Source organism: Notolepis coatsorum (assembly GCF_963971535.1).
Source record: "Notolepis coatsorum genome assembly, chromosome: 11".
In the NCBI taxonomy this organism is placed as follows: Eukaryota; Metazoa; Chordata; class Actinopteri; order Aulopiformes; family Paralepididae; genus Notolepis; species Notolepis coatsorum.
Window position 1 is genome coordinate 22,031,136 of NC_140175.1, and position 17,628 is coordinate 22,048,763.

Genomic DNA, 17,628 nt, shown 5'->3' on the forward strand with positions numbered 1-17,628 from the left:
CATAACATTGAGCATATCTCTAGGCGAGACCTGGGCTGTAGTATCCAAGTCCGGATTTGGTCTCAAATTCACTTTTCTGGTGACTTTATTTTCCTTCCAATTTAAGAATTTTCTCTAACTGATCTAATAAAAATCGCTGCAGTTTTTGGCTCCGTCAATGGAATGCTGAGCATATCTTGAAACGTCTTAGACATGGCTGCCATGTACACTACAGTATGTTGCCTCTTTCAAACTTGGTCTTAAGACTTGACTACTACAGCCTTGGTTAGGACCTACAGTGGCATTTCAAGTGGTAAGATTTAAAGAACTGAGTCAGATGACAATAAACTTTAAATACATGCATTCATTTTAATCAAAATTATGCACCGTTTACAACAGTGAGTACTATAAAAGGACACTCCATCAAAACAAATTGGGATTTCTTTTTCACACAAAAAGACAAGATTACAGACATATGCCAAAGCTCTAGTCTAAACAGTTTAGATCAAATGAAGCAAACTGCACTACACTATTTCCAACTGTAGTAGGAAGTGTTAAAGGAAAACTCCAACATTTTGGGAAATTAGCTTATTTGCCATGTACCCTGGAGTTACACAAGATGCATACCTTTTTCTTCTCTGTGCATGCAGTAAGAGTAGGAAGACGTTGGGAACTAGGCTAATGGAGGAACCTACTTCCAGTGCCTGATGCTAAGCTAGGCTAACGGTGCACGTCTTTCTACTCCTACTGCATGCACAGAGAAGAAAAAAGGTATGCATCTTCTTGTCTAACTCCAGGGTAGATGGCAAATAAGCTAATTTCCCAAAATGTTGGAGTTTTCCTTTAAGTTAAATATGTCAAACAGTGATGTCATCGGAGGACACGAAATCTGTGTTAATTACAGTTCAATGAGTTGAAAGAAGAAAAGGTCCACCTGAAAGGCGTGTTGCTTGCATCCCTGGAAATGATATCAGTGACCACCGATGACATCACTGGAGGACATACTGAAATTCATTAACTTTCAACTGTCCTACTTAATGAATGTACAAAACGTAATAGATTTGGTATGTGCAGGAGATTATGCACAAAATAAACCAGCCTTGTTTTTCGGTGCCCCTTTAATAAAAAAAAGTATATTTACATGTTCTAACACTAATGCAAGCTAAGTCAACCTTACCATTGAGGGCGCCCCAGTGGCGAACCACATAACGCGCTGAGTCGCGGCACGGCCGACCCGGGTTCGTTTCCCAAACCCGTCGTTATTTGTCGAATGTCTTCCCCCCACTCCGTCTCCCGTTTCACCTCTCTCTCTACTGGACTGCCCAGTAGAATAAAGCGATAAACGCTAAAAAAGAAATCTTAAAAAAGAAAGAAAAAAAAAACCTTACCATTGAGAGAGATTCTTAACACTTTGAGTGCCAGCGACGAGATTTCTTGTTAGTTCATGCCAAAGAGAAATCTTGTTTTTAATCGTTTTTTTTATTATCGATTTCCATTCATTTTTCATCAATCTAGCCTCACGTTACCAGTGGGGATCTGTCTGAGCTCGAACAGGGAAAATACCGCCCCCTATCGTCTCTCCGGATGGTACTGCACCCCATTGGATTGCACTGAATGAAACGCATGGGGGAAAAAAATTCCGGATCCCACATTTTACTTGTCAGGCAAGTAACCGGAGACGATCCCAGTCATCGCCCACCATCAGAACAGCGTGGAATACGTCTTTCGACCACCCAGCGTTGGATCAATAAATGCGATCGATATTTGGAATGGCGATCAGGAATTGGAATAATCTTTTTGGAGAACATCTGATCTGAGGTAAGGAATCTATTTTACCAGTATTGGGATAATCAGAGCTGTTTTCACCTATATATCAACGTGTCCCATATGCGTGTGTGTGGCTGTGAGTGTGTGTAGCTGATCAGGAAATAAGAGAATCGATTTTTCAGCCCGCTTCTATAGCGTGCATAAGTACACGTATACTATCGATAATCTAGTGTTTATTTGAAAACTATTCATAAATAGGCCAAAAAATGACAACGTATTTTGTGTATTACAGTAAAGCGCGATTCCTGCAGAATCTTTTTGTTGTTGAAAGTTTCAAAAAACGAGCGTTTTTCAAAATGGTATAAAACGGAAATGAACCGATTAAAAAACAATCCGTTTCGACAATGTTGACTGCAAACAAGTCATTGATAAGCGACGGTCGTATTAGACAGCCATATTTTAAGATATGGTTTATGCGTTCACAAATGTGAGCGCCGTCATTGAATAGAGCGGTGGCACTCAACAGGGTATATAAAGGACTGGCACGGCCGGCACGGAAAGTGTTAACCAAATACAATTTCACCATAGGAACCTAACTGTACCAGTGAGTTAAAGACCAAACCACAATCAAACTAAATTCAGCTGAGACCACCAAAAATATATTTACATCAATGCACTGAATTAACTATGTCCATCTTCCTGGAGCCATACCACATACAATGGAAATTGGCACAAAAGAAATATAATTATAAGAAAACCTTGATTAACCTCCATTTAAGAATATGTCCATGGAATTTACAAACCAAAGAGATGGGTCATATTAGACGCTGTGGAAAGCAGTGTTATTTCCACACAAAAAGTAGCTGTATTTTCCTTGCGCCTATTGGCCTTCCAGTCAGTCCTTCAACTGCCGTTAATGCCTCCTGGCAGGATTCAAAGGCCACCGTTGCACCCTTCTTGTCTTACTGCAGTGAACGGATCCAGGGATGAAGCGATACCCATTGCAAAAGTCAAATATTTAACCTATTTTGACTTTTGAAGGAAAGTTAGCTAGCTTGATCACAGCTAGGGCCAACAAAAACCCTGCATATGGGGTTCTAAATCTTCATGACCTCTAGATTAAAAAGCCACGGTTGCAGAGCCTGTTGTACGATTCTTCCTCTGTCCAATCTTCCAGGAACCATACCACATAAATTGCAAAAAAAATACCCGTTTAAGAATATGTCCATAGTATTTACAAACCAAACAGGAGTCACGTTAGATGCTGTGGAAAGCGGTCTTATTTTCACACAAAAAGTAGCTGTATTTTTCTTGTGCCTATTGGCCTTCCACTCAGTTCTTCAACTGCCGTTAATGCCTCCTGGTGGGATTCAAAGGCAACAGTCGCAGACCTTGTCATACTCATCTCGTCATACTTCAGTGAGACAGATCCACGGATAAAACGATATCCATAGCAAAAGTCATAGATTTCATCAATCTTGATTCTTGAAGGCAAGTTAACTAGCCTGAGATAGTTGGGGCCATCAAAATTCTGCATAGGGGGTTCAAAGTTGTCACGACCGTAACCATTACCTCCGTCTTGTGGACCATAAGGGCCTGCTGAATAAGGATCCAAATGGCTGCCCCCAGAAATTTGAACCTGCAGATTAGGCCTCTGCATATTACCACCAGGAGGGATCCTCAAGCCTGTGTGCTGCATGTTGTCAAGGTTATTGGACGTCCCGTCGTTTCTAGCGGAGTACATCTTCTCCCTTAGCCTCACGTCCTGCACCACTGGGAGCTCAACGCGAAACTCGCGCATCTGAGAGCGTGAGATGCATTTCAACATGACCTCCGACCCAAGAAACCTCTGCCCATTTAGAGACTGTGCATTCATAGCCTCTCCCTCTGACCCAAAGACCACCAAAGCCTCTCCGAGTCCGGCACCTGTATTTTCACATAGCAAAACCACTTTGTCCTCTGCGATATTGAAGCCATGGAAGAAGTCCATGATCTCAACTTTACGCACATCAAAGGGCATATTGCGCACGTAGAGGCACAATTTCTCAGAGTTGAAAGGATTGTCTTGCTCACGTGGAGGTCTCTCTTGAGACAGAGACCTACCAGAATTACTGGGAGTCGGAGATCCATTGTTACAAGATTCCAGAATGGAGATCATTTTCTCTCTCGAGATCGGAGATATATAGACAAACCGGTTGAGGAATTCCTCCTTGTGATGAGTGAGAGCCTCACGATAGTCCGCCTTGAGCTTGAACAGCACAAATGCGGATCTTGTTCTTCTCCCCATACCATCAATTAGGTACAGAATCTGGTCATCCTGAAGTCTTGCCTTTGGGAAAAGGACTTTGATTTCCTTCTTCTGCACCCCATAGGAGAGGTTTTCCAACAAGATACAGAAATCCTCATTGGAGGGAGGCGTGGACCTGTTAGGCAGAGGTGATCGTGACCTTGCACGATCTTGCGTGGGCCTCTGGGTGAGAGGCGGCGACATCTCTCTTCTCAAATTGCCATTGCCATTGCCACACCCGGCCATGTCGCCGCCCGCCTTGCGCCACTCGACTACGCTTGCCATGTAGACCTCTATAAACCTCGAACTAATGTATTCGTTATTCCTCTTCAGGCCTTCGAGTGCATCCATCCTAGTTGCAAACTTCACTATACCCATCCCGTTGTTTTGGCCACGGTGGTTTTTCTGCAAGATTATGCCATCAACCAGCAAACCATGGAAAAAGTGACAGATCTCCAAATCAGTCACAATGAAAGGCATTCCCTTTAAAAACACGTACACATCGTCAGGACCACCAGCTGATGGCGTGCTCCGGTTGCGGCGTGCCTCTCCCTGACCAGCTCTTTTGGGCCCCACTGGAACATCCATTAAACGTCGTCTTGAAGCATCGTTGTGTCCACTCTTCTCTTCCTGCTCTGCAACTGGAACATCCATTAAACGTCGTCTTGAACCATCGTTGTGTCCCCTCTTCACTTCCAGCTCTGCAACTTTACTACTTTCTTCAATAATACTCTGCATTTCTGACTTGCTGCTCAGCAGCAACATAACCGCAGCACCTCTGATGATGCCTCCGGAACGAGTCATTGCTCTTCTCGCGTCTTCGTCAGAAGCAAAAATAATGAAAGCCTCTGCTCGCTCCCCACCAATAATATGTACCCCACCATCTAGGATTTTGAGGCCACTGAAGAAAATACGGATATCCCCAGAGCCAGCTGTGTTTCTGAGTCCCTGTAAACGGATGACCACTGCCATGTTGAAGCACAAACAGCAGCACCTGCAGACAGAGGGGTACAGAGGAGAATTATTTCTGACACAGGTCTCCAACTCCCATTTTATTCCAGGCCATTCCATGAACACCTATTCCAAATGAACACCATTGAAGCTGACGATTAACCCGCAACTGGAACATGAGAAGCCGGGATCACCGCTGAAATGCCACAATGTCATTCTATGACATTGACCACAACAGGTTACAAATGGAGCACATTTGACTGGAAAGGTCAATAGGTCAGGATGAATAGGTGTGATAAACCAACCAACCTTCTGTCTCATCATCAATATACAATATCAAGGCACCAGTCATTCACATTAAAACGAAAGCTCGGTTATTTAGGTCAAATCTGGGCTACACGTCCTACACAACATTCCCAACATAAAATTGCATCCAAAGGTAGATTCAATTAATTTCCATGTATAGACTGGAGTGTGGCCCCATTGACTTTGCATTCGTTTTGTGGCCACCCAACTGTAGCTGTGTGTATATGAAGAACAGCATGGATTGTGCTGAGAAAGGACTAGCGATCGACAAAATACTATAGGAAATAGGGTTAGGGGTCCAAAATTGTGAACGTACCCTTTAATGACCATTTACTTTCCACAAATAATCCTGCTACGTCAACCATACTGTTGTTGCAAGATATGCATTACTGTTGATAAGAATCCTCAACTACACTAAATGTCAAAATTGATGATTCAAATAAAATTTTAAGGGGAAGTAGTAATTACATGTATGTGTCTGGCTGCAAGTATTTTAATAGGCTATTCCAAATGGCTGGAACATGTATACCTCTAAGCAACTGTCAAGCAATTAGCAGTTCCTGATCCACTTCCAGTTGAATTTGAAAAATAAAACATTTTCATGTGACAACCTTTATTTTGAAAAGCCCTGACTGGAAGTTACTTTGCAAGTTGCAACTGTTGAATTTGGCCAAGCGCTGCAAAGTAAAATTTGTAGATAGCAATTATCACCAGAAACACTGTAGGTGTGTATATAATATTAGTGCTGTCAAAGTTAACGCTTTAATTTGAGATTCATTTAAATTATGTAACGTGTTACAAAATTGTTTACAGTTGTTTACTCGCGGCTGACCCATAACGTGTGCAGCCAAACTAGATAAAGCGAGCCGCCTGGTTAGAGGACAGTCACTGGTGCGAAGATGGACAAAGGGCATAAAAAAATATATTGTTTGTTTCCTGTTGGTTGTCAGTAGGGATGCCCCGATCACGTTTTTTGCCACCGATAACGATCACCGATCGTCGTGAGCCATATCGGCCGATACCGATTCGATACCGATTGTTTTTGATTAAAAAGAAATACAAAATTATTTTATATAATTTTTTAAATATAAAATATATATATTATATAATTAGACTTGTACTTGTATTATCTGCGAGACATCGCCACCACGCAACAAGTCAAAATGCTCGCTATCTGCAAACAGCTCCACTGTCTGTGTGTACTCTAGTAGCCTCCAGCTCCAAAAAGGATTCTCCGGCGCTGCAGCGGGACCCTATTGGTAACTTTACTGTGCTTTGGTCATTTCACATTCAGCAAGCCCTCAGCTCGAATACGCATTAAATCAATGTTATAAGACATTGATATCAAGAGCTATCTGTAGCTACTGCTAGCCGGCTAGATGACGTTAAGACAGAACTTTAGTTCAATGGGACATTTCGTTTTGAACAGTAAACTAACGTCAGCTAACGCAAGCTAATGCAAGCTAACGGAGGTATGAACATGGACTACTAGACTTTCTGGATCATTTGTTGATATCAGGAGCTATCGGTAGCTAGCCGGCTAAATACCGTTAGACAATGCCTACTAAACGTGAATAGTTGACTGGGTAATTTTGTTTAAACAGTAACGATAGCTAGGTAGCCAACGTTAGCGCAGGTCGAATGCACTACAGACTCGAGCAGAGGAGCTGCCTCTCAGTCCTCAGTGTTTACAAACTCTACACGGGTGCGGGCGGGGCTAGGGAGGAGGAGCAGCGGCAGTTTGCAGGTCGTGTGTGTCTGAGACAGACAGTGAGTGAGAGCTTCGCTTGATCGGTTTCCGCGATCGGCGAATATGACTCATTATCGGAATTCACAGATTGCATATTTATACTGAGTATCGGCCGATAACGATCGGTGGCCGATCGATCGGGGCATCCCTAGTTGTCAGTTAAGGCCATGGGTAGGTAGGGAATTTATTTTATTTTATTCTTTCCCACGGCGACTATGGATAGGGAATTTCTTTATTTAATAAAAAAATTCACAACAACATGGATGCATGTACTCTACCAGCATGTTTAATATGCATAATACTAAAGGTTTGACTAAGATTTCTATGAAACCATTTTCTGGAGGTTGCAAATGTATGGGAAATCATGTGTTCTCACTCCCCCTCCCGTGTGTGTTCTCACTCCCTCTCCTCCGTGTGTGTTCTCTCTCTCAATGTCTGTGTCCACCTGTTTTCTGTGTGTTCTCACTCTCTCTCCCCCTGTTCCGTGTGTGTGTGTTCTCACTCCCTCTCCCCCTGTTCTGTGTGTGTTTTCTGTCATGAAGATGGAACACATTTTTGTTAATATGATTTATATTACTGGTAGTGCTGCACCGATTAGTCGACATAATAGACTATGGCGATCATAAAAATTAGTCGACGCGGAATTTTAGTGTCGATGCGTCGTATAAAAACAGAGAGCCGGTAACGTTCATTCAAAACTGCGCAAATGCACTACAGGAAGTGCTGGGGCAGTATAATTTCCCTTGTCTGCATTCTGTGTACCAACGACAAAGAAGAAGAAAGCAGCAGCGAGGAGCACTACAGTGATGCACGAGCAAGCACCCTGGAACCGTGATGACAGCTACTGGCCCTGGGATCATGGGTACGTTTTAGCTTACATGTTGAGAAAACAGAACGTCTCATGGATAATGCTTGCGAAGCAAACGCTATTTCAGTTCATATGTTGAGGCTGCGTGTCCCACCAACGAGCCATAAACTTGCACTTTATTTTGTATTATTTAATTTGTTTATTATGATTGGTTATTAAAATACATTTGATTAAGCAAGTAGCTTAAGATCCAAATTCAAATGCTTCATGAGTCCTTATTTAAATTTGCTATGGGATCATGTTAAGGCAGAGGGGGTGGACAACAGGGTGACAATATTCGAAGGTCAACCCTAGTCTCTGAGAGAGAGGAGCAGGGTTGAGAGGTGAGAGGAGAGGTGTCATTAAATATGGATCAGTGTGTAATATGGTTGTCTTGAACATTTGTATTTCACAGGAGAGAAACTATTCAAAGAAAGCTTTTGAATTGAATATACATTTTGTGTTGATTCATAAGTAGACAAATGCGATTTTTAATCTAGATTAATTATAGAAAATTGAGATTAGGAACATTCTTTTATTCTATTGACAGCACTAGTATATAATATATATACACACATACACTATGGATCAACTACTTTTGATTATAAGGTTGGTGTTAATGTAACGGTAAAAACTTGATTATGTTCACTTTGTATGTGAAGATTACGGTGATTTACAGTTTAGCGGCTTGTACATAAAGATAAAAACACTGGCTTAACCGTGGTAGGCTACACATTCCATTTCAAGTGGAATTACATATTTGAAGAATAAGAAAACAGCTAGATGCATCTAACGAGGATAAATCTGCTAACCTAAGGATTTGAACCACCTAATGCGATGTTAGGAGTGTGAATGATGTATTTCATTCTTACTGAGAAATGTATATCTCACACCAACAGTAAGGCTGGAACAATTTCCAAGACAGTCTTCAGAACATCACACACCGCTGAACCCACAGATCAAATCTAATTCCAGATGCTGCTTTGTCGTCACAACATGGGAAACACCCCATACGTGTTCATAAACTGCATAATCTCATCTTTGTTCCAACCAACACCTTGGGCTGGGAGCCTCCAGTGTTATAAAAACAGCACCAACAGTAGCACTGTTCAGATGCATCTATTATATAACCACAAAGGCTAGTGATGGGTCGGTCATGAGCGACTCGTTCATAAGAGCCGAGTCATCGCCGTGAGCGTGAGTCGAATCGCTCACGTCTGGCAATGAGTCGGTTCACGCCCCCCGCCCCCCCCCCCCCCGCCCCCCCCCCCCCCCCGCCCCCCGTTGTATAATTGTATGTATAATTGTATGTAATTGTATAACATCGGCCAAATTTTTTTAGCGCTCGCGCCGCACGCTCACGCTTCATATTTTGGCTTACAGAACTTCGTCCGGAAGTGTCAATGATCCGTGAGCCGTGAGTCGCTTACGTGAATCAGTTCATTGCGGTGAGCGTGTATCGAATCGCTCACTCACTGAAATGATCCGTTTGGCACATCACTAACAAAGGCCACTTAAAAAAAATCCCTCATCATTCATTTCAATGGGGGCTGCGAGACATGACGCATTTCAACCTAGTTCTTAGTAAATTATCGACATTGGCCAGGAATTTGGATACCGCCCCCCCACGACATTCAATGGGGCGGGACTTCCGGAAGATGTGACGTAAAAAGAGGCACGGTGATGGCACGTCCAATAGGATCATTTCTCTTTACAGATTCCTTGGGTCCAGCCCAGCGGAGCACGGAGAAACATTACGTGGCAGCCATTTTAAATCAACATGTCTGCTTGGTCCTCTTGGCCAGAGAGTCTCAACATGAATCCATTTGAGAGCTACCGCCCGGTCGTGACACAAAACGCACAATTGCATAGTGTATACCACAACCGATTCATTGGCCCAAAAGCAACACACACGACGTGTACTTACCTGTAACGTTACGAAGAGAGTAGCGAGCCAGCAAACTGAAGCTAGTAACCAGATGGAGGAGCGACCAAAGTAGACTGGCTACTCGCCGTGCCAAGGTTTCAGCAATGACACTTTAGCTAACGACAGTTAGCCACTAATAGTCGCCGACTACATCATGGCCACTATCGTTACATTAATAACGTAAACTATAAGGTATCAGCACGACTGCTGGCTACTAGCGTTCACGTTAGATCCATTAATACCACAACAAGTCAGACTAGATTAGAAAGTATAAGTGGTCCTACTACTCAACTAAAGCCCGACAGGCCTCAAGCCTTCGTTAGCTAAGTAGCTAATGTTAGCTAAACGAAGTCGAAGGTAAAGGACACAATTCCCCCCAGTATCCATCATCAGTCACTGTACCAAATGAATGGCAAACTTACACAAATGTCTAGTGGTGCAGCGCAAAACGTATTATTTCTCAGTCAAAATGAAAAATAAACGTCGTCAATGGGATGTGTTGGTTGTTCTTTAGGTCTTCTCCGGATATGTGTGCTGGCACTGGCGCTTCCTCAACGGCTTTGTCTTCTTCTTTTTTCTCTATGGCGGTCAGTCGCGTTACGTACCAACTGTTTGGGGCATTACCGCCACCTACCGACCCGGTCCTCGGCCGTGTGTCGAGCGACAACAGAATCGTCTGTACTTCCGGTTAGAATATTATTTCAAAGTAAGAATAGAATAATAGAATACTGTATATTCATCCCGAGGGAAATCTGGCACTACTACAAAATCGCTCACAGTAAACCGTAAACATTTAGGTAGACAAAAACAAAAGTCACGAATAAGAATCAAAATAAGCCTAAGAATAAAATACGGTTCGGGATATACATTTCCTATGATGTTATGTATATACATTCTAAAATTAAGTGTGCAGTAAAAGTGTAAAATTGTACAATGTCGGTTTAAAAGTAAAAGTCCAGGAAGATAGTACTGTCACCCTGTGCTCAATGATGCATTCAAGAGGTCTAGGCAAAATCTGCATGGCTCGCTGATAACAAACTATCATTACACATGGGCAAAACAGAGTCCATTCTCTTCGGTTCAAATAACAAACTCAGCAAGACCGACGGCTTCTCAGTTACAGTGGGTGACAATATTGTCACAAGGAAAGATGAAATTACCTACCTGGGTTGTGGGTTCCATCCTAGAGGCTAATCTTTCCTGTGACAAAATGGCATCCAATGTAATAAAAAAAAGTCACCCAACAAACTCGATTCTTGTACCGGATCTCCTCTCTGGTAAACAAGAATACCCTGAAGACTCTGGCAGGAGCACTCATTCAAGGGTACTACGACTATGCTTGCACCTCATGGTACCAAAGCACCTCAAAGGCGCTAAAAACAAAATTACAAACATCTCAAAACAAACTGGGCAGACTACTGCTTGACCTTACCCCTAGAACCCACCTCACCCCTGCCCACTTTGACAACCTAGGATGGCTTAGAGTAGACGACAGAGTACAGCAACTTGCAATGGGCCTGGTCTACAAGATACACTACACGACCAAGGTACCCATGTACATGTCAAAATACTTCCCAAAGGTCAGTGAATACCACGATCACAACACCAGAGGGAGCTCCACAAATCATGTTAAACCCAGATTCGGCTCAAACAAGGGACTAAACACGTTTCGCAATTATGCCACATCAATGTGGAACGCCCTATAAAGCTGTAAAGGAATGTGAATCACTACCCACTTTCAAAACCACTCTCAAAGAACACCTATACGGGAGACTGCAATTCGAAACTGGCCCCCGTAAATGTCCTAACCCAACCTCCTCCAATGTACAGTAAATGACCAAGTATGGTTTTGTCAATATTCCAATGTACAGTTTAGCTTGTACAGTTGTACAGTACAATAAAGTTTTCAATCAATCAATCAGTCTCAAATCACAGAAATATAGCATTGGGGGGGGGGGGGGGGGGGGGTTGGGTTAGGACATCTACTGTACATTGTGGGGGGTTATGTAGGACAAAGTAAATCCATAGGCTGAATATGATTTATTATCAGCATTTTAGGTCTATATTTTATTTCAAAAGCATTTCTTTGACCAGTTTAATGTATATTTTTTCCCCACAATGTTTTTATTTATATTTTTAAAAATATAACAGACAGAAAACAATTCACATGACATACATCCAAAACAACATAAACTTCACTGCAGCCTCTCCCATTTTTGTATCTGGCAATCTACAACAAAAAATAAAAGAATCCATCCTCCACTCAAAACATAAATGTCGGAACTGCACACTCCACACCCCCAACTAGTCATTCACTTGGTCATTAGTTAGATCTAGGTCCTTAACATACTCCATGAAGGGTCTCCATATATTCTCAAATAGTTGTTGTTTAGATCTTAAATAAGTTATTCTTTCTAATGGCAAACTTGACAACATCTGTCTTAACCAGTATATAGCGCTTGGTCTGTGTACTTTTTTCCAGAACAGTGCAATACATTTTTTGGCGGTGCGCATACTGAGATCTATAAATGCCTGCTCGTGTTTATTATAGTTATGCTTTTCTGGGTATATAACCCTAGAAGAAAGAATTTAGGTTCCAATACAATTTGTTTTGAAATTATTTTCTCGATGATGATTCTTACCTCTTTCCAAAATGCTTCAATCTTTGTTTCCACTGATCAATTCCCCATTGTTTCCACTGATCAATACATTTATAATAAGTCCATCTATTTGTACTCATCTGTTACAATAATGTTTATTTTTATTTTTTATATATATCTAGTTCTAGTGTATGTTGTCAGTTACATCAGTACAATGCAATCACTACATTAAATCCTGGGCGATGAGATAATAGACCTGGGTCTCAATTTGAATCTCATTTTATATTTGTAAGCCATCTGAAGTGGCTTTACCCGGACCTACCAAGAGGAAGCCGTCTTCTGGCCAGCAGCTGCAGCCAGCACGGTAAGTCTATCTATTTGTACTTGTAATGGGAAATATTAAAGGGACAAACGATGAGCCGTTTACATTAATGATTCTGAGTCATTATTAATAATAGGAAAGTTTATTTCATCCGTGGCCACAAATGAAAGGACAGTTTACAGTCAGAGACAACATGTTAATACAGTAGCGTCTGGCCATAGACTGACCCAGAGCGCTGTTCACACGTATGTTAAATACACAGTTGTCAGACGTAACATAATATCAGATATAATGATGATGAAAATGGCCCAGTTAGGAGAATCAACCTTGGCTTGGCGGTGATGTTCCCAACTGGAATGTTACACAGTCTTGCTAACTGAGAATTAGATTTAAAGAGACAGTAGTAATAATAATAATAATGGATTGGATTTATATAGTGCTCTTCTCTGACTGACTGTTGCTCTGACTCAGAGCGCTTCACAGAGTCCATTATTCGTTCATACACAGTCATACCGGTGGTGGTAAGCTACAATTGCAGCCAGAGCTGCCCTGAGGCAGACTCACGGAAGCGTGGCGAATAATCAACGCCTACGGCCCCTCCGACCACCACCAACATTCATTCACATGCATACACATTCATACGAGGCAAGTAGGTTAAGTGTCTTGCCCAAGGACACAACGGCAATGGGATGGACATGGGCTTTAGTAGTGTCTGCCATATCTGAGCACATTATATAGCTGGTCAAAAGTGTACCAGTCAAGCTGTCTAATGACATGATAATATATTCCACGACATACTCATCTCAGTTACAATTTTTTTTTAAATATATATATATTTAAATATATATAACAATATATATAATGTTTTTTTTTTTTTTAAATATATATCTAGTGTATGTTGTCAGTTACATCAGTACAATGCAATCACTTACATTTACACCCTGGGGGATGAGATGATAGACCTGGTCTCAATTTGAATCTCATTTTATATTTGTAAGCTATCTGAAGGCACTTCCAGACCTATCAGACAAAGGAAGGTTCCTTCCAGGTTTGTGTAAGAGGAGGAGGAGGAGGAGGAGGAGGAGGAGGAGGAGGAGGAGGAGGAGGAGGAGGAGGAGGAGGAGGAGGAGCAGCAGCAGCAGTCTCCTCCCCACCGCATGTATATATTCCCTCCCCGCCGTATGTATATCTCTCTCCCACCCACCCACCCCCTCCTAATGTACAGTCCCCTCCCCATCATATGTATATACTCTGTCAGGATCTAGGGGTAACAGTACTGTATATTTGAATACCGTTTATGTCACAAATGTATCAGTACTAAATACCTATATGTCCCTGTGCCATAAATGTCATGTATGTATGTTGTGTATGTCATAAATGTCTATATGAATTGAAAATGGGGGACCCTGATGGAAACAAGACAAACGTCTTTCTCAGGTCTGCATCCCCTTAACAATTGTGTGTATTGAGCCGTACTGTATTGTACCCATTCTGCAATCTGTTAAATAAAGTTTTCATTCATTCATTCATTCATTCATTCATTCATTCATTCATTCATTCATTCATTCAGCAGCAGCCCCCCCCCCCCCCCCACCCCCCCCCACCCCACCCCAAGCAAGTCCTATTTCTACTTTACTAGTGTATTTAGTCACTTCCCAAAGATGGCCGACTTCTGGAGCTAGGGTCCAAACTATTTTCAGGTGGCCTTTCCCGCACATGAATGTCAAGGGACAGGTTCAGCACATGAGTGATCCAGCTGAGGATGCCGTCAATGACCAGAAGAGGGGGACAGAGGACTATGACCCCCTGCACAAAGTCTCCCTGCTCACCCACCAATGCCTCTACGGAAACGCCCCCCTATACCCCAAAGGACTCATCATCACCCCTCACTCCTCCTCTCGACATCTCCGCTCTGGCCAGGCCAGGCAAACCTCCTCCAGCGCCCAAGGACCAATCTCTGCACTATGGGAGATCGGGCTTTTTGCTCTTCCGCTCCCAGTCTGTGGAATGCTCTCCCTGACTATACATGAGAGCACCACAGACTGTGGATGCTTCCAAGAAAGGCCTCAAAACTCACCTTTTTAGTAGAGCCTTTTGTTGACTTTTTATCACATTTTTAGCTCCACACATTTTATGTTCTTTTACCAATTTCTTTTATCAGTTTTATTTATTCTATGTTTCTCTATGTTATTCTATGTTTAGTCTTGCCTATTTTTACATTCTTTCTTTCCTTTATTCTCGCTAGTTTTTAAGTTCTTTTAACTGTAGCGCTTTGAGATTTGCCCCGCAACTGTAAAGCGCATTACAAATAGAATCTTTTATTATTATTATTATTATTATTATTATTATTATTATTATTATTATTATTATTATTATTATTATTATTATTATTATTATTATTATTATTATTATTATTATTATTATTATTATTATTATTATTATTATTATTATTATTATTATTATTATTATTATTATTATTATTATTATTATTATTATTATTATTATTATTATTATTATTATTATTATTATTATTATTATTATTATTATTATTATTATTATTATTATTATTATTATTATTGCACAAGGTCAGACCTCTCCTGGAGATCACCAGAAACCGGTGCAAGAGCGTCTACCACCCGAAGCAACACGTGTCGGTCGGTGGACAAGAGGATGGTCGCCAGACTCGCCACAAAGGCTAGAATTGCAATGAAGCAGTACATGCAAGCCAAACCGACCAAGTGGGGCCTGAAATTATTCCTTCTGGCTGACGTGATTGATTGATTGATTGATTGATTGATTGATTGATTGATTGATTGATTGATTGATTGAACATTTTATTAACAGATTGCAGAATGGGTACAATACAATACAGCTCAATACACACAATTGTTAAGGGGATGCAGACCAGAGAAAGACTTTCGTCTTGTTTACATCAGGGTACCCCCATTTTCACTGGGAAGAACCAGGGCCCTTCAGGGAAGGGGCTGTCCTTCGATGTGGTGGTGGACCTGCAAACAAGGATTACCTGGGGAGTGGCTACAGACCATTTTTACACCAGCCCTCTCCTCTTCCGTCACCTGAGCCAGCAGGGGTTTGGTGCCTGTGGCTGTGGGCAGGGGTGTAGCTCCAGATTCGGGGCCCATGAAAGAATGTATTTGTAGGCCCCCAGTGAATGCGAGCGCGCGCAAGCGCGCAAGCAGAATTTATTTTGGCAATTTTTTTATTGATGAAAACGCATAATATGGTTTTTACCTATACATTCGGATCAGCAGTTCAGCACCTGCACTGTTGGTGGGTGAGCCTAGTAAAGGATGTCGCATTGCGTTCATCTTCAATGAATGGACCAATGCAACCCCCTCTCTCTCTATATATCTCACACACACACATACACACACACACACACACACACACACACACACACACACACACACACACACACACACACACACACACACACACACACACACACACACACACACACACACACACACACACACACACACACACACACACACTTCAGAAACAAACATAGTATCAATGAGAGCATCAATAATACACCTGAGTGATGTCTAGTAAAAAGGAAAAAAAAATCTTTTTGGGCCCCCCCCAGTGCTGGGCCCTTGGAATCATCCTAAGCTACCCCCCCCAGCTACGCCCCTGCCAGTGGGACCTACAGGCAGACCAGAGTGGGTGTCCCCACTGGCTCTATATCTGTCAGATGGATCAGGGACGACGACCTGCTCTTTGTCAAGTGGATGGACACGAGGGAGGTGTCCATCTGACTGCACAACTGTGCATTCTGTGTACAGTGGGGAGACTGTCCTGAGGTGGGGAAAAAGGAAGGAAGGTCCCTTTCCCCAGACCCACACAGCCGTGGGTGCGTACAACCGGTACATGGGGGGAGTGGACACCTCCGACCAGATGTCGGGGACCAACTCCGTCCACCGGACGACAAGGAGTTGGCATATGACAGTCTTCCAGCACCTCCTCGACATTGCTGTCACAAACAGCTTTATTATTGACAAGGAGCTGACCAAGTCCACGGAGCGTATAGGCAGAGGACACGCCAGCAGTTCCAGGAGGAGCTCTGTGTGGAGCTCCTTGGCATCCCATTGAAAGGCCCACCTAAGCCCCCCCACTCCAGGCCACTTCCCTGTGCCCACTGCCCACTAATAGGAAGAAAGAGGGCACGTCGAAAAAGGCGAGGGACGGCGTATGTTTGTAGACAACACATCAGTTGTCTACATACCTACACATTTTCATACATGATGTCTATAGCATTGCTCTGCATATATGTACTACTATGGGGTGCATGGTCTTTGCCATGTATGTGTATGTACATGGCAAAGACCACCCCATAGTTGGTATACACAGCTTATTTATAATATGATACAGTATTTATGATTCATACATTAGTGATATGTCCAGCAGACATGTACAGACAATGTACAAACAATAATACGACATATTAGGTACATACGATCATACATGTACATGTGGGGGCAAGCAAGCAGACATCAAGCAATGTATAGTACACATTACAGTATTATATACCTGCAGTATATAATAATTGTATATAATTGTAAAGTGTTTTTTGGTGTTTTTCATGGGTGTAGGCACCTCATAGTTGGTATACACAGCTTATTATTTATAATATGATACAGTATTTATGGGATAAATATGATTCATACATTAGTGTTATGTACAGCAGACATGTACAAACAATAATATGACATATTGGGTATACGATCATGTACGGGCAAGCAAGCAGACATCAAACAATGTATAGTACACATTACAGTATTATATACCTGCAGTATATAATACTGTATATATAGGGGAGACAGAGCCTTCTCCACCGCAGCGCCTAGATTGTGGAACAGCCTCCCCCT

General features: G+C 42.2%; 1 protein-coding gene across 2 annotated transcripts; it reads right to left on the minus strand.

Moving 5' to 3' along the window:
- Positions 1 to 337: 337 nt before the first annotated feature.
- On the minus strand, positions 338 to 10,369 carry rbm12bb (RNA binding motif protein 12Bb). 2 transcript variants are annotated; one of them, XM_084324467.1, is made up of 2 exons: positions 10,237 to 10,369; positions 338 to 5,027 (listed from the first exon to the last, which is right to left on the minus strand). In XM_084324467.1, the coding sequence occupies exon 2, from the start codon at positions 5,003 to 5,005 to the stop codon at positions 3,032 to 3,034; it is 1,974 nt and encodes a 657-aa protein (XP_084180593.1). In that variant the 5' UTR covers positions 5,006 to 5,027; positions 10,237 to 10,369; the 3' UTR covers positions 338 to 3,031. The 2 variants fall into 2 exon arrangements, with proteins under 2 accessions (XP_084180593.1, XP_084180594.1); XM_084324468.1 differs by lacking the exon at positions 10,237 to 10,369 and adding an exon at positions 9,815 to 9,902.
- Between the last annotated feature and the right edge of the window lie 7,259 nt (positions 10,370 to 17,628).

What these genes read in the sequence shown, in the direction of transcription:
- rbm12bb (XM_084324467.1), bottom strand. Translation starts at nt 5,005, where the DNA reads ATGGCAGTGGTCATCCGTTTACAGGGACTCAGAAACACAGCTGGCTCT.